At 44.6% G+C, this 23,093-nt stretch overlaps 1 protein-coding gene across 1 annotated transcript in view; it reads left to right on the forward strand.

Moving 5' to 3' along the window:
• Window positions 1–23,093, forward strand: part of LOC137372223 (collagen alpha-3(VI) chain-like) — a 244,888-nt gene that overhangs the window by 67,666 nt on the left and 154,129 nt on the right. The window contains exon 10 of the mRNA XM_068035869.1: window positions 14,715–15,311. Within this exon, the coding sequence (XP_067891970.1) occupies window positions 14,715–15,311 (597 nt within the window). The remainder of the gene's footprint in view (window positions 1–14,714; window positions 15,312–23,093) is intronic.

The raw sequence follows: 23,093 nt of genomic DNA on the forward strand, positions 1-23,093 counted from the left end.
CCGTCCCCTCCACGTGATTGGGGGTAGCAGGTCGCCCCAGCCATTTAAATGAGCCGCCGCACATGAGATCATGGCGATTCTAAGGCTTGCAAGCCGCCATTTTTTGAGCTCACCACCGAGAGTGACGGCGGGCTCTTAAAATCCAGCCCAATGAGTGGCAGTGGTCAGCGGATCAATGGTGTCAACTTAAAAGGGGACAGTAGGTTTTATGTCTCACTCACCAGAGTGGCACCTCTGCAATCCTACCAATGTGTAGGAGGACAGATTACTGTGACAACCTACAAGACCCTTTGAACAGTGGTATTTGCAGCTATGATGGCAGCAGTCTGAACCTCCATCGCAGCCAGCTGAACTTGCGTGAAAGCAAGCTGAGCTTGTGTGACTTAAGTCTGAGCTTCCACTAGAGCACCCAGACATGGAGTGGCTTCTCCTTGTGATGCAATGTAAACTAAGTCATTTGCCATCAGATGCTGCACCATGGATGGGTCCAGAAGTGTCCTCATGGAGTTGACCATCACTTCCATCATGTTCTGCACAAAGTCCTGTGCCAAATTGGTGCTGGACTCCACCATGCTTCTTGACATTGACTGCAGGCTATCTTCAAGGCTGCCAATGCACCAAGCATTTGATTGGGTGTATTCATCAGTGTTCTTCTGTACGCCTCCCTGTTGACGTACTCATCTAAGTCCTCTACAGCAGAACTTGTGTGACCTTGACCTACGATGAACTGGTACCTTTGCTAACCTTGTCCCCGACCCGGGCTGCAGACCATTCATGCCCAGTGGGTTACCATATGCAGTTTGGGCCTTTGAATTATCTACTAAAGTACGTTTAATGTCAGTATCTGAGCTGATGGTTGCAGCTGTGAAAATGGCATTTCTTCTTAGGAAGATAGGAACATAGGAATAGGAGTAGGCCATTCAGCCCTTCGGGCCTGCTCCGCCATTCTAGATCATTGCTGATCTTCTACCTAAATGCCATATTCCCGTACTATCCTCTTATTCCTTGATTCATTAGCAACTAGAAATCTATCGATCTCTGTCTTGAACTTACTCAGTTACTGAGCTTCTACCACCCTCTGGGACAGAGAATTCCAAAGATTCACCACCCTCTAAGTGAAGAAGTTCCTTCTCAACTCAGTCCTAAATGATTTGCCCTTTGTTCTGAGATTGTGTCCCCTGGTTCTAGACCCCACAGCCAGGGGAAACATCCTTTCTGCATCTACCCTATCTATCCCTTTATGAGATCGCCTCGCGCTCTTCTGAACTCCAGAGAATACAGGCCCAGTTTCCTCAATCTCTCCTCATTGGACAGTCTCACCATCCCAGGAATCTGTCTGGCGAGCCTCTGCTGCACCCCCTCTATGGCAAGTATATCCTTCCTCAGGAAAGGGGACCAGAACTGCACCCAAGATTCCAGGTGCGGCCTTTTTCTCTTCCACCAATGCCTGGCCAGGTTGCATTTCTTGGGTTTCTAAAAGGCGAAAGGCACAAGGCTAGGGTTGTAGTGAGGGCAGGGGGGAAGCAAGAGGTTCCTGCATTCATTAACTGCAGCTTGTAAATCAGAAGAGATTGTGGGATGCTGGGAAGTGGGACATGAGAAGGAGGATTAGGTATGAGCATACTGTCATCTTCAAAGGTTTCAGCCCTGCCCCTGGCCACAGCCTGATGCATGTCTGCTCCAATGATGATGACCACCGTATGCTCCATGGGACTAAGGACATACAGCCATGCCTGTACCCTGCTGTTTAGGTTCTACTGCCTCCAGTTATGCACCAACTTGTACTGCAAGAGGGAGGGAAGTGTCTCAGTGAATGTGGTATAATGTGTTGAAGTGAATGTGGTGTAATGTGTCATGGTTGAATAGCTGCAAGTGTATGCTAACTATGAGACCTAGATGTGAACCTTGCAGCATGTGAGGGTGAGGTGAAGCTCTGAATATGAAGTATGAGTTGTGATTGATAGCTGAATGATGGGGGTGTGCTGCATTTAGCAGTTGGTGGGATATGGTATTTGAAGATGCATTCACTGATCTTGGTCACTCATGCGAGGCCATTGAACTTCTTGCTGCACTGCATCCAGGCCCTCGGAGCTATATACCTGGCATTGATCACCACAGCTATTTGGTCCCACTGCCTTCTGAGAGTCTGATTGGAGGGCCTTTTGGTCCCCTGCAGACAGATAACATCTTTCCTCCTCTGTACCTACTCAACCAAGGCCTCCAATGCAGCACTGGAAAATCTTGGAGCCCACCCTCTGTAATGTTGTGCCATTCTTGTGTTGTTTCCAGGTCAAATTCACTTTTCCTCCGACACCAGCTCCAGCCATAATACACCTCCGCTTTAAGAGATGCAGGCTAAATTTAAGTAGTGCAGGTACTAGTATCTCCCAATTTTGCATCCCCGGCTCATGGGTGCAGCTACTCAACGGCGTTCTTACTGCAGGCTGCACACTAAATTAAATGAACAGATAGCATGAATTTTGCATGCTGTCCGCATTGGAAGCAGCGAACATGGGTTCGTCACGTATTTACGATCCCCGTGCACGTTTTCAGGTCTTATCAAATTTTTGAGCATCGGGTATTATACAATGGTCAATATTGCCTAGATGTTCCCCTACTTTTAATGTTCTTCTCTGCTCTGGTTCATTCTCCATTTCTAGATCCAGTAACAAACCTTCCCTTGTCGGGCTTCTTACATCGTGGGTAGAAAGGAGTCCTGTACAAATTGTAGGAACTTCATTCCTTCATGGTCTTTATCTACCTCTTCTTCGTCTGACCAATTAATTTCAGGATAGTGCAAATCCCCCATAATTATTCTTTTTTTTTCACTCATTTCTCTAATTTTTTTGCATATTTCTTTTACCTCCCTTCCAAAATTAGGTGGTATGTAGACTCTCTGTATTAGTGCGATTGATATTTTGGGCTGGATTTTCCCTCCGGGGAGAGGAAATAGAGGTCGAGACTGTTTCCAGGTCTCAAATCTGCCCCCGTGGTGGTGGTGGTGGTGGGGAAACACTGTCACTCATTGGGATTTCCATGGGGGCATCCCCTTAATTGGCTTGAAAACAGGTTCTCCTTCCAATTAAGGACAGCGGCTAGGCTCTCGAAGCTGGAGAGCCAATCGGAGGCCTTGCAGCTTGAGAGGAGCAGCAGGCTTCAATAGAGGGTAAGTAAAAGAGAGTGTGCTTCAGAATGGAAGCACCCTCTCTCCAACTTTTTTAAAATCTTTAATTAAGAAATGCATTCAGCAGCCAAGCCACCTCTGTAGACAGGGAGAGCCTCCAGGCCTGCCTGGAGTGCTGGACCACCGCAACTCACCCCCCCCCCCCCCCCCCCAGGCATCTAAAATGACCCCCAGTGGTGTGGGAACCTTTATTTGGTCTCAATTAAGGCTCTTAATGAGCCTGATTGGTTACCCCGCCACATGCAGTTGGGAGGCTTTGCTGGACCCGATCCTGCATCTGGCAAAGCGGCACAGAGATGGGATGGAGCCGGGAAACCAGTATGCCGGCCGGTAGGGCTAATTTTCGGCCCCGTTGCCTCACAGCCCCAGCGAGGGGCCAGAAATCCAGCCCTTTATCTCTGACTGCACGGATTCTATTGCTGTATTATCGAAGGCTGCATTACATTGTTTCTACTAACATTATGTTATCTCAATTAAATGCAGATACTCTAAATTTCCTTTTTTTCTCTCTGTGCCTTTCCTAAATAGGCAATGTTTAGTTCCCAGTCCTGACTTTTCTATAGCCATATCTCAGTAAGCCCTGCTACATCTGGTTTCCCCAGTTTTATTATGGACACTGTGTGCATTGCTGTTCAGACAGTTTAACTCATTTTTAATAGCAGTTCCTTTTTTTATATATTTCAGCATCTTTTCACTCTCCTGTTCTATAACTCTAGTCCGTGGCCATTTATGAACTCCCTTAATTTAGTCTGTGCAATATTCTCCTTTCCTGTTTGTCTGTATTTAGGTTTGTTTAATTTCTTGAAAGATTCCTCCACCTGCCTTACTGGTTTGAGAGCAGTCTTCATTTCATAGACATATGTATTATTGAGGGCTATGAATTACAGAGGGAAAAGAAAATGTCCACAGTATTTGGAGGAACACCTCAGTGGCAATCTCACTAGAGGGTAAAGTTTTTCACAGCACTGAACTGTCTGGTTCCAAGTACAACACTTAGGGTCAACAAGTATACTGTTCATCACTGCATCATTGAGGTAACACTTGCTCACTTTCTCTGCCTTGATCCACATCAAGTTTGATAGGAGAATGCAGTAGCTGTGGGAAATGTAGGCACAATTTTGCATTTTATCAGTTACTCTCTAGACATTATTGAAGGAAACACTATCCCTAGTCATGAATGTGCAAGAACTAATATTGCTTTTATCATTCAAAAAAAAAAGTACTATTCACTGAAAGCTCAGTTAGTATGTTATCGCTAGCAATAAGTTATGCAAGTTAATGCTTGTTTTCTGAGGTCTACTCATAACACTTAAGTTTTAAATTAAGAGGTCTGTAGCTGTTGGAGGGGAAGAACAAATGCAGTGTTGGCTCCTTGGAGATATGATTACCGACTGATGGTAACTCTGTGAAAGCGCCAAATCCATTGACCAACATATAGAATCATAGAATGATACAGCAGTCATTTGGCCCATTGAGCCTTTAGTGGCTCTTTGATACAGCTTTCCAACTAATCCCATTCCTCTGCTCCTTTCTCATAGTCCTGTAATTCTTTTCCCTTTGACTATTTATTCAGTTCTCCTTTGAATGTTGTTACTGAATCTGCTTCCACCATCGTTTCTGGTACTGCATACCAGATTACAACAACTCATTGTGTAAAGAAAAAAGCTTCCTCATGCCACCCTCATTCTTTTCCAATCACCCTAAATCTGTGTTCTGTGTTAGCGACCCTTCTTCCACTAGAAACGGTTTCTCTTTTATATACTCTATCACAATGTTCATGATTTTGAACACACGCTGTAAAATCTCCTCTTAAACTTCTCTCCACTAAGGAGAACAACCCCAGGTTCACCAGTCTCTTCACATAACTGAAGTGCCTCATCTCTGGTACCATTCCAGTAAATCTCTCTGCCCTCTCTCCATGGCGTTGACACCCTTCCTAAAGTGTGGTGCCCAGAATTGAGCAGAATACTCTACTGAGACCTAACCAATGTTTCAGAAAGGTTTAGTGTAACTTCCTAGCTTTTGCATTCAATGCATTTTGCATTGCATAAAACAAAGGATCCCAAATGCTTTTTTAACAGCCTTCTCAACTTGTTCTGCCACCTTAAAGACCATATTGCCTCTCCTCACTTTCCTACAAAAAATGCATCACTTCACATTTCTGTGTTAAATTTCATCTGTCATGTGTCTATTCATTTCATCAGCCTATATTCCTCCAAGTATGGTACAATCCCCCTCATTGTTTATTATGTTTCCAAGTTTCTTATTTTCTGCACAGTTTGAAATGATGCCCTGTCTACCCAAGTCTAGGTTATTAATATATATTAAAAAGAGCAGTGGTCCTAGTACTGATCCCTGGGGAACACCACTGTACACTTTCCTTCAGTCTGTAAAACAACTGTTCACAACGACTCTCTGCTTCCTTTCCCTTAAATAGGTTTGGTTCCATGCTGCTACTGTCCCTTTAATCCCATGGGCTAAAATTTTGCTGTCAAGTTCATTATATATGGTGTTTTGTCAAATGCCTTTTAAAATCCTTACACATCTCAACCACGATACCCTCATGAACCCTCTCCATTACTTCAAAGAATTTAATCAAGTTAGTCAAACATGTTTTGCCTTTAACAAATCTGTGCTGACATTTATTTATTAGCCCGTACTCTTCCAAAAGTGAATTAATTTTCTTTCAAATTATTGTCTCTAAAAGTTTCTTCTACATTAGATGGACCAGCCTCCAATTTCCAGATTTATCCCCCTTTTCTTTTTTTGAACACGGATGTAACATTTGCAATCCTCTAATCCTTTGCTCCCACACCCATATCTAAGGAAAATTGGAGGGTTGGGGACAGAGCCACTGCAATTTTCACCCTCGCTTCCCTCAGCATACTCAGATGCATCCCATCCAGACCATGCAACTTTTATTTGAGGACTGCTAACCTTTTAATTACCTCCTTATCTATCCTATGCAAAATACTCATTTGGTATCTGACCATGCCCTCTGCCAGGTCCTTGCTCCTGCTGAGTGTTACTGCAGCATTGTTGGAATGAGGCTACGGACTTTCAATGGGGAAGACTCCAGGAGGTCTTGGAGGATGCCCGGAGCAGCTCTGGGCCTTGAAGGTCCAGCGTTGGACTGCACCACCTCAGCATGGGTGGCAGTTGTCTGGGCTGGCTGGTTGAGAGGAAGTGTTTTCCTGTAGTCTGCCTCAAAGAGGTCCTTGTCTGAGTCACCAGCAGCAAAACTGGTGAGCAACCCCACCCTCCCGGGAATTCCCACACAAGCTGACCTCTCCCCTGTCCTAGCTGTAGGCCACTTGTGCCCGGTGACTCAAGATGCAGATCCCAACTCTAAACTCGCCTCTAAAGTTTGCGCAGTGCCTGTATCTGAATTGGTGGCTCTGAGTGTTATGTCTAGTGATGGTGCTTCTTTCTCATTGCTCTCTTCCTCCTCTCGCTCTTCCTCCTGAGGCTGCAGGGACTGAGCAGCTGGCAGTTCTTGACGATCTGAAAGTACAAAGGTAGAAAGGGAGGGTAGGGGTGAGGGAAACGGGGATGGGGAGGAAATCAGAAGATCCATGATCACTCCATTGGCAGTTTCCATTTCATGACAACTTTCAAGATGAGGATGAGGAATAAGCAGAGAAAGTACATAAGGCAGCAACTTACTGTCATCCAGGATGGCCTCAGCAGCACCAGCTGCCACTGGCTCTGTTGCATTGATGCCCATAACCTTTCGGGGGCACTGAGGGGATGGATCTTTGGTAGTCCTCCACTTGTCATCTGCCTCTTCTGCAAGTCTAAAGGGTAGGAAAATGGTGATGTGCCTGCCATAATTGAACAGTTGGAGGTTTGTGGAGGCAGTGAGAGATGTGTGTACAGCTGGCATGATTGGGAGGTGTGTAAAGATGAGGTGCAGTATAAGGATGTTAGGGTGAGACCTGAGTGTCAGGGACTGGTGCTGGGTGGGTGATGTGGCGGGGTTGTGCATTGAGCAGTGTGAGACGTATGTATTGTGGTGGGTACGAAGTGTGATGTGCAAATGCATTCACTCACCTTGACCACCTGAGTAAGGTCATGAAACTTTGTTTGGCACTGCTGCCAGGTTCCTGGTGCCACACTCTGGGCATTCAGGTGCCTTGCCAGCTTCTCCCATTACCATCGCGGCATTGGTCTTTCTTCCCCCTGGCCTCCTTCCTGGCCTGGACCTCTTAACAGAGTGAGTCCAGTGCAGCATCACAAAATTTGGAGCCCTCCCCTTTCCCTTGCTTTGCTATTGTTTGTTCTTGAATTTTTTTTAAACAATCATCTAGCAGCCTGCAATGCACTGCTGTAACTTCCCTGTTTGTAGAGACTGGAGTGTGCAGAGGATAGCTGCACTGAAATGGAGACTGAGACTGTGCTGGAGCCACTTGTGGCCATGCTATAATAATGAAAATGAAGTGGGTAGATGAATTTTGCATCTTACTCATTTTGTTTCCAACCGGCATGAATATGCCGTGAACCATAGCCGCTGCACCCAAATATTGGGGCGAATGTATTTTGAACTATCTGTCTTTGAACCCTCAAAAATATTGTCCCTTTCTAGTGCTGTGATAGTATCTTTGATCAATACTGCCATGCTCCCTTTTTTGTCTTTCCCTACCTTTAGAATACTATTCAATCTAAAGTAACAAGTCAATACCATTTCATTTAGAATTGACAGTGTGACATGCCTGTCTCAATTTCTCTGCTCTCCTCGCTCACTGTATTCCATCTCCCTCTGAACTTGCAGCATTTCGTTCTCTCAGGTCCAACCCTGACATTGTCATCAATCTGCCGACAGGTAGTGCTGTTTTTTTTGTCTTGTGCACTGACTTATACCCAGCAGAGGCCAAACGCCAACTCTCCAACACTTCCTCCTACCTCCCTTTGGATCATGACCCCACAACTGAACATCAAACCACTGTCTGCAGGGCTGTCACTGGCCTCATCTCCTCTGGAGATCTTCCCTCCGCTGCTTCCAAACTCATAGTCCCCCAACCCCGAACAGCCTGCTCCTTCCCAAAATCCACAAACAGAACTGCCCTGGTAGACTCATTGTTTCAGCCTGTTCCTGCCTTATTGAACTGATTTCTTCCCTTCCTTACAGCACTGTGGGTGTTCCTACACCAGAAGGACTACAGAGGTTCAAGAAGGCAGCTCACCACCATCTTCTCAAGGGCAATTAGGGATGGGCAATAAATGCTGGCCTAACCAGCAATGTCCACATCTCGTGAACAAATTAAACAAAAACGTCCTATCTTGACTTTTTTTTCCCTTTTGTCTCTTCCCACCTACATCCATGACTCTTTCGATGCCCTCTGTCACTTTAACTGTTTCCAGTTTCTTGGCTCTAACAGTCTCCTTTTCACCATGGACATCCAATCTCTCCACACCTGCATCCCTTACCAGGATGATTTGAGAGCTCTCCGCTTCTTCCTTGAATGGTCTAACTAGTCCCCCTACACCACCACCACCCTCCCTCCCTCTCCTTCAACTCCATTCACTTCCTCCAAATAAAATGTGTTGCTGTTGGTACTCACGTGGGTCCTAGCTATGCCTGCTTTTTTGTGGGATATGGGGGACATTTATTGTTCTAGTCCTACTCAGGCCCCCACTCTCATCTATTTTTGCAGTACATTGATGACTGTCTCAATGCTCTCGCCCCAGACTGGAAATTTCAACAACTTTGCTTTCAATTTCCACCCTTCTCTCATCTTTACATGATCTATCTCTGACGCTACCCTTCCCTTCCTTGACTTCTCTGTCTCCATTTCTGGGGATAGGCAATCAACCAATATTCAATATAAGCCCCAAAATAAAAGCAAAATACTGTGGATGCTGGAAACCGAAGGAAGGTAGAAATGTGATGGGTTTTATTTTCTTGAAAGGGGAGGGCAGGAAGAACAAAAGTGAAGGTCTGTGAAAGAGTAGAGGGCAGGAGAGATTAAATCATAAATGTCATGGAACAAAAGGCAAAGGGAGTGGTAATAATTTTACTAAAAGACAAAGCATTTGTCCAGAGACAGTGTTAAAGGCAGAATAATGAACAGCTCTGTCCAAAAGCAAAAACATGAAAAATAAGTTTAAGACCAGCGCATGATTTTAAAAAATCAATCAAAATTATCTGAAATTGTTGAACTCAATGTTGCGTCCAGAAGGCTGTAAAGTGCCTTATTGGAAGATGAGGTGATGTTCCTTGAGCTTACATTGAGCTTTACTGGAACACGGCAGCAAGCTGAGGACAGAAATGTGGGCGTGAGAGCAAGGTGGTGAACTAAAATGACAAGCAACCGGAAGCTCGGCATCATGCTTGTGGACTGAGCGGAGATGCTCCACAAAGTGGTCACTCAATCTGCGTTTGTCTCCCCAATGTAGAGGAGACTGCATATAACCCCACTGACTCCTACAGCTACCTTGACTACACTTCCCCACACCTTGCTTCCTGAAAGGACTCTATTCCATTCTCCCAATTTCTCCTTCTCTGTCATATCTATTCAGATGATGCAACCTTCCATACTGGCACATTTGATATGTCTTCCTTTATCCTCAACTAAGTATTCTGCCCACCATGGTTGGCAGGATCCTCAACTGTATTTGTTCTATTTCACTCACTTCTGCTCTCATCCCCTTCTCCTCCATCCCAAAATCACAATATGGTTCCCCTAGTCCACACCTTCCACCTCGCTAGCCCCTGTAGTCAACGGATCATCAACTGCCATTTCCACTACCTCCAGTGTGATGCCATTATCAAACACATTTTCTCCTTCTCTCCCCTTTCTGAATGGACTGTTCCCTCCATGATACCCTGGTCCACTCCTCAGTCACCTCCAACACCGCCTCATTTCCCATGGCACCTTTCCATGCAAGTGCAGGAGATGCAACACCTGCCCTTTTACCTCCTCTCTTCTCACCATCCAAGGCTCCAAACACTCCTTCCAGATGAAACAGTGATTTACTTGTACTTCTTTCAATTTAGCATACTGTATTCGCTGCTCACAATGTGGTCTCCTCTACAATGGGGAGACCAAACACAGACTGGGTGACTGCTGTGTGGAACACCTCCGTTCAGTCCACAAGCGTGACCCTGAGTTTCCAATCGCCTGTCATTTTAATTCTCCACCTTTCTCCCACTCTGACCTTTCTGTCCTTGACCTGCCGTAGTGTTCCAATGAGGCACAATGCAAGCTCAAGGAAGTGTATTTCTTATTTTAACTGGGCACTTTACAGCTTTCTGGATTCAACATTGAGCTCAACAATTTTAGGTCATGACCTCTGTGCCTATTTTGTTTTGTGTTTTGTTGCCAGTTTGTTTTTTCTCTCAGTTCCCTTATTTTACTTATGAATGGCAGCTGTTCAGAATCCTGCTATTCAGTGGATGGGGTAGCTGTTGACCAGGCAGATACCGAGTGCAGAGAGTCTGTGAGGAAGGTTAGACAGGTGACAGGGCAAAGTTGCAGCCAGTATGATGGGTTGAAGTGTGTCTATTTTAACGCAAGAAGTGTCAGGAATAAGGGTGATGAACTTAGAGCATGGATCAGTACTTGGAGCTACGATGTTGTGGCCATTACGGAGACGTGGATATCACAGGGGCAGGAATGGATGTTGGATGTTCTGGGGTTTAGATGTTTCAAAAGGAATAGGGAGGGAGGTAAAAGAGGTGGGGAAGTGGCATTGCTAATCAGGGATAGTATCACAGCTGCAGAAAGGGAGGTCGTCGAGGAGGGTTTGTCTACTGAGTCATTATGGGTGGAAGTCAGAAACAGGAAAGGAGCAGTCACTTTGGGAGTTTTCTATAGACCCCCCAATAGCAACAGAGACATGGAGGAACAGATTGGGAGGCAGATTTTGGAAAGGTGCAGAAGTAACAGGGTTGTTGTCATGGGTGACTTCAACTTCCCTAATATTGATTGGAACCTCCTCAGTGCAAATAGTTTGGATGGAGCAGTTTTTGTCAGGTGTGTCCAGGAAGTTTCCTGACTCAATATGTAGATAGGTCGACTAGAGGGGAGACTATGTTGGACTTGGTGCTTGGCAATGAGCCAGGCCAGGTGGCAGATCTATCGGTGGGAGAGCATTTCGGTGATAGTGATCACAACTCCCTGACCTTTACTATAGTCATGGAGAGTGGCAGGAGCAGACGGGATGGGAAAATATTTAATTGGGGGAGGGGGAATTACAATGCTATTCGGCAGGAACTGGGGAGCATAAATTGGGAACAGATGTTCTCAGGGAGATGCACGACAGAAATGTGGAGGTTGTTTAGGGAGCACTTGCTGCGACTACTGGATAGGTTTGTCCCGATGAGGCAGGGAAGGGATGGTAGGGTGAAAGAACCTTGGATGACAAGGGATGTGGAACAGCTAGTCAAGAGGAAGAAGGAATCTTACTTAAGGTTGAGGAAGCAAGGATCAGACAGGGCTCTAGAGGGTTACAAGGTAGCCAGGAAGGAACTGAAGAATGGACTTAGGAGAGCTAGAAGGGGACATGAAAAAGTCTTGGTGGGTAGGATTAAGGAAAATCCCAAGGCGTTCTACACTTATGTGAGGAACAAGAAGATGGCCAGAGTGAGGGTAGGGCCGATCAGGGATAGTGGAGGGAACTTGTGCCTGGAGTCGGAGGAGGTAGGGGAGGTCCTAAATGAATACTTTGCTTCAGTATTCACTAGTGAGAGGGACCTGGTCGTTTGTGAGGACAGTGTGGAACAGGCTGATATGCTCGAACAGTTTGAGGTTAAGAGGGAGGATGTGCTGGAAATTTTGAATGATATGAGGACAGATAAGTCCCCGGGGCCAGACAGGATATACCCAAGGATATTACAGGAAGGGAGGGAAGAGATTGCTGCGCCTTTGGCGATGATCTCTGCTTCTTCACTGTCCACTGGAGTAGTACCGGATGATTGGAGGGTGGCAAATGTTGTTCCCTTGTTCAAGAAAGGGAATAGGGATAACCCTGGGAATTATAGACCAGTCAGTCTTACGTCGGTAGTGGGCAAATTATTGGAGAGGATTCTGAGAGACAGGATTTATGATTATTTGGAAAAGCATGGTTTGATTAGAGACAGTCAGCATGGCTTTGTGAGGGGCAGGTCATGCCTCACAAGCCTTATTGAATTCTTTGAAGATGTGACAAAACACATTGATGAAGGAAGAGCAGTGGATGTGGTGTACATGGATTTTAGCAAGGCGTTTGATAAGGTTCCCCATGGTAGGCTCATTCAGAAAGTAAGGAGGCATGGGATCCAGGGAAAGTTGGCTGTCTGGATACAAAATTGGCTGGCCCATAGAAGTCAGAGGGTGGCAGTAGATGGAAAGTATTCAGCATGGAGCTCGGTGACCAGTGGTTTTCCACAAGGATCTGTTCTGGGACCTCTGCTCTTTGTGATTTTTATAAATGACTTGGATGAGGAAGTGGAAGGCTGGGTTAGCAAGTTTGCCGATGACATGAAGGTTGCTGGAGTTGTGGATGGTGTGGTAGGCTGTTGTAGGTTGCAACGGGACATTGACAGGATGCAGAGCTGGGCTGAGAAGTGGCAGATGGAGTTCAACCTGGAAAAGTGTGAAGTGATTCATTTTGGAAGGTCGAATTTGAATGCGGAATACAGGCTTAAAGACAGGATTCTTGGTAGTGTGGAGGAACAGAGGGATATTGGGGTCCATGTCCATAGATCGCTCAAAGTTGCCACCCAAGTTGATAGGGTTGTTAAGAAGGCGTATAGTGTGTTGGCTTTCATTAACAGGGGGATTGAGTTTAAGAGCCGCGAGGTTATGCTGCAGCTCTATAAGGCCCTGGTTCGACCACACTTGGAATATTGTGTTCAGTTCTGGTCGCCTCATTATAGGAAGGATGTGGAAGCTTTAGAGAGGGTGCAGAGGAGATTTACCAGGATGCTGCCTGGACTGGAGGGCATGTCCTACGAAGAAAGATTGAAGGAGCTAGGGCTTTTCTCATTGGAGCGAAGAAGGATGAGAGGTGACTTGATAGAGGGATACAAGATGATGAGAGGCATAGATAGAGTGGATAGCCAGAGACTTTTTCCCAGGGTGGAAAGGGCTATCACCGGGGGGCATAATTTTAAGGTGATTGGAGGAAGGTTTCGGGGAGATGTCAGAGGTAAGTTCTTTACACAGAGAGTGGTGGGTGCGTGGAATGCGCTGCCAGCGGTGGTCGGAGAAGCAGATACATTAGGGGCATTTAAGCGACTCTTGGATAAGTACATGGATGATAGTAGAATGAAGGGTAGGTAGTTAGTTTGATCTTAGAGTAGGTTAAAGCTTCGGCACAACTTCGTGGGCTGAAGGGCCTGTACTGTGCTGTCCTGTTCTATGTTCTATACCTCCTCGAGACACATCTTTTGCTTCTTTACTTGTCTCATTGCCACTCCCTTTGGCCTTGCACCATGAAATCTTGTGTCATTTAATCTCTCCTGCCCTCCACCCCTCCACCCCCATCACAGACCTTCCCTTTTGTTCTTCTTCCCACCCTCCACCACCACCTGCCCCCCCCCCCACTTCAAAACCTATGATGTTTCTAACTTACCCCAGTTCTAATGAAAGGTCACAGATGTGAAACATTAACTGTTTCTCTCCACAGATGGTGCTTGATCTGCTAAGTATTTCCAGCATTTTCTGTTTTAAGTTAATATTGTGACCTCGGCCGGGATCTAGAAGTGCATCTCAGTTGGCACCATGAGGAGATGGTATAGTTAGTTAAACACAATGTTGGCTGTATTTTGCTTCAGTGTACCTGTCTCATAAGGTTCAATTAAGAAACAGTACAGAGAAAGATCCCAACCTGCCTAGACATTTCTGTTTAAAACAACAAACCGTTTCCGTCCACTATCAGTTTATGTTCTTGCAGTTTTGAAGAGTGAACCAGTCTCTGGTACTGCCTCCTCCCCAGAACTGGCCCCTATGCTGCCAGGATCTGAAGTCTTTCCTTCTGCAACACATGTATTATGCATTAACCTTTCTTATCCTAATCCGATACTTATTTGCATGAGGCACAGGAGTAATACAAAGATTGCAACCTTTTTGAGATCCTGCTTTTTAACTTTCTCCATTGCTCCTGAGACGCTGAAAGCAGGACTCAACTCTCTTCATTCACATGTCATTGGGTCCCACATGGACCTCGAATTCTGGCTGTTCCCCTACGTCTAAAATGTTCTGCTCTCTCTCAGTTATGTCTTTAACCTGGCACCAATAAGGCAACACACCTTGTGACAGTCGCTCCTTCTGTCAGGATCTAGCAGTACAATCTTTGGAGTATAGTGAATCGAATTGAACTGTGCTCCAGAAATTACCTTAATTCATTTCAGTATGGCTGTCCAGGAGGCTCAGTCAAGAGACCAAACTCGAAAGTACAAAGTTCCCAATCTGGCCTGGCGTTTCTGTTTGAAAGAACAAAAATCTTTCAGTCCACCATTATGTTCTGGTAATTTTGAAGAGTTCTTATTTGTTGTTTGAGATTAATGTTGAATAATAAACAGAAATCTATTTTCCATTTCTTGCAGATGCTGTTAAGAGGGATGTTGTGTTCCTTGTTGATGGATCGGACAAAGTCAGAGCTGCTTTCCCTGCAGTTCAAAGATTCATTTCTAGAATGGTTGATAATATTGATGTTGGAAGTGATAAAGTCCGAGTTGGTGTGGTGCAGTACAGTGATGACCCCAGAGTCAACTTCTACTTGAACAGCTACACCACAAAACGTGATGTGAAGGATGCGATAAATAATCTCGGGCAAATAGGAGGGGGACGAGCCAACACTGGTGAAGCCTTGGACTACGTCACAAAGAACATCTTCACTCGGTCTGCTGGTGGCAGAGCAGAGGAAGGTGTGCCCCAGTTCTTGATCCTTCTCACTGCCAGCAAGTCCACTGACGATGTTAGTCAGGCAGCATTAGCACTGAAACAGGCTGGTGTAGCACCTTTCAGTATTGGATCCAGAGACGCAGATGACAGTGAACTCCAACAGATTTCCCTGTCGCCTGGTTATATTTTCAAGGTGGATGATCTGCAGAATGTGGAAACAGTTCAACAACGTTTGCAGTCGCCATTGATAACACTGAACAAAGATCAGATAATCCGAATCCGGACAATGGCGATAGATGGTGAGGAATCTCTGCTTATTTTTTAAGTCACAAAAATTGCATGATTAATTATGTTTGTGATCATATGATTAATAATGAAATTACTATCCAAGGTAACAGTTACAAGCGTGTGTTCCATGATGATGGAAAGGTAACATCTTGATGCATGAAATATACATGAATAAAATTTCTGTACAGCAGCACCTCACCTATTCTTACAAGAGCTGATGGGATCTTCATATCTCCCGTGTTAAATATACATCAGTTGTCTATTCGGTTCTGTTTACAATTGGCATATTCTTACATTGCGACTTTGTTTCAGGAAATATAGTATGATTGGAAGAATTGGTCCTCACACAAAAATGTGGAAAATTACATTTTCTTTCTTTCAAATTGGGCTATTGTCCATAATCTTTAATCAATAATCCAACCGTAACCTCATAGTTGGTATAGAGTAATGTGTAATGCATAATATCATGTCAGCCCATTGATTAATAGAATCATAGAATGATACAGCACAGAAAGAGGCCATTCAGGCCTTTGCTGGCTCTTTGAAAGCACTATCCAATTTGTCCCACTCTTGGCGTCTGTCCCCATTGCCCTCTAAGTTTTTTTTTCCCCTTTAAGTATTTATCCAATTCCATAGTTGTCCAAGTGACTGTTAATTTTGACCCAGATTATTGTTTCGAAAAGCTTTCCCACCACCGAGGTTAGGCTGACTTGCCTGTAGTTGCTCTGTTTCTCCTTGCACCACTTTTTGAACAAGGATGTAATATTTGCAATTCTCCAGTTCTCTGGCACAACCCCCATATCTAAGGAGGATTGGAAGATGGTGGTCAGTACCTCCTGCAATTTCCATTCTTATTTCCCTCAGCATCCTTGGATGCATCTCTTCCAGTCCTGGTGACTTAACAACTTTAAGTACAGCCAGCCTATCTAATACCTCCTCTTTGTCAATTGTTAGACCTTTCAGCTCTCAACCACTTCCTCTTTCACCATGACTTTGGCAGTACCTTCTTCCTTGATAAAGACAGATGCAAAGTACTTAATTAGTATCTTAGCCATGCTCTCTGTCTCCACGCATAGATCCCCCTTTTGGTCCCTAATGGGCCCCATCTCTCTTCTATTTATATGCCTGTAGAAGACTTTTTGGATTCCCTATTATGTTGGTTGAAGGCCTTTTCTCATACTCTCTGTGTGCCGCTTTTAATTTCTTTCTCACTCCCCCTCTGAACTTTCTGTATTCAGTTTGTTGCTCACGTGTATTATCAACCTGACATTGGTTATATGCACCCTTTTACTGCTTCATCTTACTCTCTGTCTCTTTTGTCATCCAGTGAGATCTGGATTTGGTTGCCTTACCTTTCCCCTTCTTGGAAATCTACCTCGACTGTATCTGAACCGTTTCCTCTTTAAATGCAGCCCATTGTTCCATGACCATTTTGCCTGCCAATCTTTGATTCCAATTTTCCTGGCACAGATTTGTTCTCATCCCACTTAAATTTGCACTACTCCAATTAAGTATTTTTCCTCTAGATTGCTACCTGTCCTTTCCATAAATAACCTAAGTCTTATGATACTACTATCACTATCCCCTGAATGTTCCCCTACTGACATTTGATCCACTTGACTCACCTCATTCCCCAAAATCAGATCCAGCAATGCCTTCTTTCTCATTGAGCTAGAAACATATTGATTAATAAAATTCTCTTGGTTGCAGTTCAGAAACCTTCTCCCTCTCTGCCTCATTATCACAACTGTATAGTTTTTGCAACTCTGTAATTTCCTTACAAATTTGCTCCTCTGTATCTTTCCCACTGTTTAGTGGCCTATAGTGTAGTAGTGGGATGTCCAGTAGTGTAATGGCACCTTTGAATATATCTTAACTCTAAGCAAATAGATTCTGTCCTTAACCCTTTCAGAACATCCTCTCTTTCTAGCACTGTAGCATTCTCCTTAATCTATCCTACCACCCCTCTGCTTTCTTTCCTTCCCTATATTTCCTGAACACCTTGTATCCAGGAATGTTTAGTATCCAGTCCTGCCTTTTCTGAGCCAGCGCTCCGTTATCGCCAGAACATCATATTCCCTTATGGCTATTTGCACCTGCAGCTTACCAACCTTATTTACCACATTTCGTGTTCTTACATAGGAAAGTAGGAGCAGGAGTAGGCTATTTAGCCCATCAAGCCTGCTCCGCCATTCAATACGATCATGGCTGATCATCCACTTCAATGCCTTTTTCCCACACTATCCCCGTATCCCTCTATGTCATTGGTATTTAGAAATCTGTCAATCTCTGCTTTAAACATATCCAATGACTGATCTTCCACAGTCCTCTGGGGTAGAGAATTCCAAAGAGTCACGACCCTCTGAGTAAAGAAATTTATCCTCATCTGCCCTAAGTGTCTTCTCCCTTATTTTGAAATTGTGTCCACTGGTTCTAGACTCCCCAACCAGGGGGAACATCTTACCTGCATCTACCCTGTCTAACTTTAAGTATTCTGTAGGTTTCAATGAGATACTTCTCATTCTTTGAAACTCTACAGAATACAGGCATACATTTATACACACATACAATTTTGACCTTATTGCATTCCTTCTTAGTCTGGCTCCACCTAACACCCTACTATTGCTTACTCTCATGCTATATGTCTCCCTTCAACCTTTCATGCACCTTGTTTCTCCTTCCTAATGCTACACTTAGTGTCCATTCCGCAGCCAAGTTAATTTAAGCCCTCTCCAATAGCACTTACATGAGGACATTGGTCCCAGTTCTATTTAGGTGCGATTATCCAGATTGCACAGGTCCCATTTCCCCAAAAACTGGCCCCAATGTCCCAGGAATCTAAATCCCTTCCTCTTGCGCCATCTCTTCAGCCATGCATTCACTTGCTCTATCCTTCAGTTTCTATACTCGCATGTGGTACTGGGAATAATCCAGAAATTGCTACCTTTTGAGCTCCTGCTTACTAGTCTCTTCCCTAGCTCCCTAAAATCTGCCTGCAGGACCTCATCCCTCTTTCTACCTATGTTGTTGGTACCGATAGTGACCATGACCTCTGGCTGTTCGTCCTCCACCCTCCCCCCAACCCCCTAACCTTGGAGTCCTCTGCAGTCGCTCAGTGACATCCTTGATCCTCGTACCAGGGAGGCATCATACCATTTTGGATTTGTATCTGCAGCTGCATAAATGCCTATCTGCTCCCTTAACTACAGAAACCTCTATCAATTGCTTTCCCAATCTTGCTCATTCCCACCCACCCCACCCCATCCTGTACAGCAGAATCAGTCCTGGTGCTGTGGACTTGGCTCTGGCTGCACTCCCCAAAAGAACCATCGGTCTTACCTGTATTGAGAACTGAATGCTGATTAGAGTGTGAAATGCACTGTGAGGGCTCCTGCACTACCTGCCTGATCCTCCTTGACAGTCTGACAGCCACCATTCCCTCTTTGCCTGCACTCTCTTAAGCTGCAGGAAGATAACATGCAGAAATGTGCTATCCATGTAGCTCACAACTCATGGATGTGCCTTAGTGAGGTCAGCTGCTGCTCGAGCTCTGAAACCCAGAACTCATCAGCTCCAGCTGATGCTACTTCCTGCATATGTCGTTGTCCAGGACAGGAGAAGTGCCCTGGAGTTCCCACATGGCGTAGGATGTGCACTCCACATGGGACTGATGCATCCTGCCATGCCTCTATTTATTAGACTAAGTAACCTTTAACTCAAATAAACAAAAGACTTACTGAAAAGTAATGTTAAAAAGTGGGCATATACTCTCTCAAGCTTAGAAGAATGAGATTTGGAACATAGAAAATAGGAAATAGGAGCAGGAGTAGGCCATTCGGTCCCTTGGGCCTGTTCTGCCATTCAGGTAGATCTCATTGAAACATACAAGATTTTGAAGGGATAAAAACCAACAGTGCTGGAAATACACACCAGACCTGCCAGCATCTGTGGAGAAACAGTTAATGTTTCAGGTTGATAACCCTTCATCAGAACCGGGAAAAGTTAGAAATGTAATAGATTTTAAGTAACTGAAAGGGGAGGGGAAAAAAGGGGAGGATGGGAGGAAGAACAAAAAGGAAGGTCTGTGATAGGGTGGAGGGCAGGGGAAATTAAATGACAAAAGATTTCATGGTGCAAGGCCAAAGGGAGTAGTAATAGGAGAAGTAAAGAAACAAAGGATGTGTCTAGAGGAGGTGTGAATGGCAGGATCATGAATAGCTGTCGTCTGTAAATAAAGAAAAAGAAATGAGAGAAACAAGAAAGAAAAAACCAAACCAGCAAAGAAACATGAAACAAGATCGGGACAGAGGTTACGATCTAAAATTTTTGAACTCAATGAAGGTTGTAAAGTGCCCAGTCAAAAGATGAAGAGCTATTCCTCAAGACCGTGTTGAGCTTCATTAGAACACTGCAGCAGGCCAAGGACATAAAGGTCAGAGTGGGAGCAAGGTGCAAAATTAAAATGACACGCGATTGGAAGCTTGGGGTTATGCTTGAGGACTAAATGGAGGTGTTTCGCAAAGTGGTCACGCAGTCTGTGTTTGGTCTCCCCATTATATAGGAGACCACATTGTGAGCAGTGAATACAATATACCAAATTGAAAGAAGCGCACCTAAATCACTGTTTCACCTGGAAGTAGTTTTTGGGGCCTTGGACGGTCAGAAGAGAGGAGGTAAAAGGACAGGTGTTGGATCTCCTACATTTGCATGGAAAAGTGCCCCGGGAAATGTGAGGGTTCTGGGGGTGACTAAAGAACAGTCTCTTTGAAATGCAGATGGAAGGGATGGGAAGATGTGTTTGATGGTGATGTCACGCTGAATGTGGTGGAAATGACGGATGAGATCCATTGAATATAGAGGCTAGTGGGGTCTAAAGCGAGGACTAGGAGAACGCTATCAAGGTTTTGGGATGGAGGGGAACGGGTGAGAGCAGAAGTGTGTGAAATGGAACAGATGATGTCAAGGGCCTTGTCGACCACAGTAGGGGGAATCCTCATTTGAGGATTAAGGGAGGTATATCGGGTGTGCTAGTATGTAAGGTTGTATCGGCCGGACAGATGCGATTGAGAGACTGGGAGAATGGAATACAGTCCTTACAGGAAGCTGGGTGTCAGGAAGTATAGTCGAGGTAGCTATGGGAGTCAGTGGGCTTATCGTGAATATTGGTTGATAACCTATCCCCAGAAATGGAGACGGAGAAGTCAAAGAAGGGAAGAGAAGAGTCAGAGATAGGTTATGTAAAGGTTCAGGCTGAGAGCAGACAATGGCACCAATGGACTCATCAATGTAATGGAAAAAGAGGTAAGGGAGGCCTGTGTAGAACTGGAACAAGGAATGTTCCCCATATCCCACAAAATGGCATGTATATCTAGGACCCATGCGGTATCCATAGCAACGCCCTTTATTTGGACGAAGTCCTTGCGCTAAAGGGGAAGTTGTTCAATCTGAGAACAAGTTCAGCCAGGCAGAGCAAGGTGGGGGTGGATGGAGACTGGTTGGGCCTCTGTTCAAGAAAGAGACAGAAAGCTCTCATTGTCCTGGTGGGGGATGGAGGTGCAGAGGGATTGGATGTCCATGGTGATTCTGAGTGGGCTTGACAGGGTGGACACATGACAGGCTCTTTTCCCCTGGCTGGGGAATCTAGAACATGAGGGCACAGTCTTAGGATAAGGGGTCGATCATTTAGGGCTGAGATGAGGAGAATTTTATTCACTGTGAGGGTTGTGAATCTTTGGAATTCTCTACCCCAGAGAGTTGTGGATTCCCCATTATTGTATATATTGAAGGCTAGGATAGATAGATTTTTGATCTCTCAGGAAATCATGAGATATGGGGGGGGGGGGCAGACAGGAAAATTGAGTTGAGGCTGAAGATCAGACATGATTGTATAGAATGGCGGAGCAGGCTTGAGGGTCTGTGGTTTACTCCAGCTCCTCTTTCTTATGTTCTTAGTGGTCTTACTGCAGAAGTGATCTTCCCTCTCGTCTGAAAAACATTCACCAATAATCTCTGCTTTCTGCCTTTTATCAATTTAATATCCTCTGCCCCGATAATCCCATGGGTTTTAATTTTGTTTACAAGTCTTTTGTGTGGTATTCTGTCAAATGTCTTTTGAAAGTCAACATACGCTCATCAACCACATTATCTTCAGCAACCCTTTCTGTTACTTCATCCAAGAGCACAATCAAATTAGTCAAACCCATTTGCCCTTAACAAACCCACACTGACTTTCATTAACTATCTCATCCTTTTTCAAGAGCCAATTAATTTTGTCCCACATTATTGCCTCTAAATGTTTCCCCACTGTTAGGCTGACTGGCTTCAAGTTATGGTGTTTTTCCCCCTCCCCATTTTGAACAGGGGTGTAACATTTGCAATCCTCCTGTCCTCTGGCACCACTGCCATATCTAAGAAGGATTAGAAGATTGTGACCAGAGCTTCCACAATTTTCACCCTTACCGCCCACAGCAAACTGGGATGCATGTTGGGTCTGTATCCATTGAGTTTAGAAGAATGAGTGGTGATCTTCTAGGATCCTGAGGGGACTTGACAGGGTGGATGCTGAAAGGATGTTTCTCCTTATGGGAGAGACTAGAACTAGGGGATGCAGTTTAAAAATTAGGGGTCTCCCATTTAAGATGGAGATGAGGGGAAATCTTTTCTCTGAGGGTTATTAGTCTGTGCAATTCTCTTCCCCAGTGGAGCCAGGGTTATTGAATATTTTTAAGGCTGAGTTGGATAGATTTTTGATTGACAAGGGAATCAAAGGTTATGGCAGACAGACAGGAAAGTAGAGTTAAGGCTACAATCAGATCAGCCTGATATTATCAAATGGTGGAGCAAGCTTGAGGGGCCAAATGACCTCCTCCTGCTCCTAATTGGTATATCCTTATGTATTGGACTGGGTGATCTTGCTACTTTCAGCACTGCCACCCAATTAATTACCTCCCCCTTGTCTACCTTTATCATATCTATTATAGCTACTATCTCCATCTTTTTAGTGCTTCATTGGCAGCATCTTCTCTGGAGTGAAGACAATTGCAAAGCACCCATTTAGTTCCTCAGCTATACCTTTTGTACAAGATCTCCTTTTTGTGCCCTAATCACCCCCACTATATCCCTTTTTCAATTTATATGTTTTTAAAAGACTTTTGGGTTCCCTTTTATGTTAGCTACTAATCTATTCTCATACTCTCGCTTTGCCCTTCTGATACCCGTCTTTAGATCTCCTCTGTATCTTCAGTATTTACTGAGTTTCTCTACTGTATTATCAACTCTACTTTTGTCATATGCCTCCTTTTTTCTCTTTCATTTTAATCTCTATATATTTGATCAACCAGGGAGCTCTAGCTTTGGATGCACTTCCCTTCCCCATTGTGGCAAGATGTCTGCTCTGCACTCAAACTACATCTTCTTTGACAGCATCCCATTTCCACCATTACAAAGTGACTACAATTCCAAAAGGAATTTAATTAGTTCTAAAGTACTTTGGGCATTCCGAGGACATGAACGGTGCAACATAAATGCAAGCCTTTCTTTCATTTTTATTCAATTACTGTTTTGCCTACCACATTTTGATTCCAATGAACCTGGAGCAGATCACCTTTCAACTGACTGAAATTAGCCCTCCTCCAGTTAAATATTTCTACCCTTGATTGTTTTGTGTCCTTTTCCATAACTATATTCTGAACCTGATGGAGTGAACACTATTTCCCAAATGGTCTCCGACTGAATCAGTCACTCGTTTGCCTACTTCATTCCCCAGAACTAGCTCCAGATCTGCTTACTTCCTC

The sequence above is a fragment of the Heterodontus francisci genome, chromosome 7 (genome assembly GCF_036365525.1).
Source record: "Heterodontus francisci isolate sHetFra1 chromosome 7, sHetFra1.hap1, whole genome shotgun sequence".
Classification (NCBI taxonomy): Eukaryota; Metazoa; Chordata; class Chondrichthyes; order Heterodontiformes; family Heterodontidae; genus Heterodontus; species Heterodontus francisci.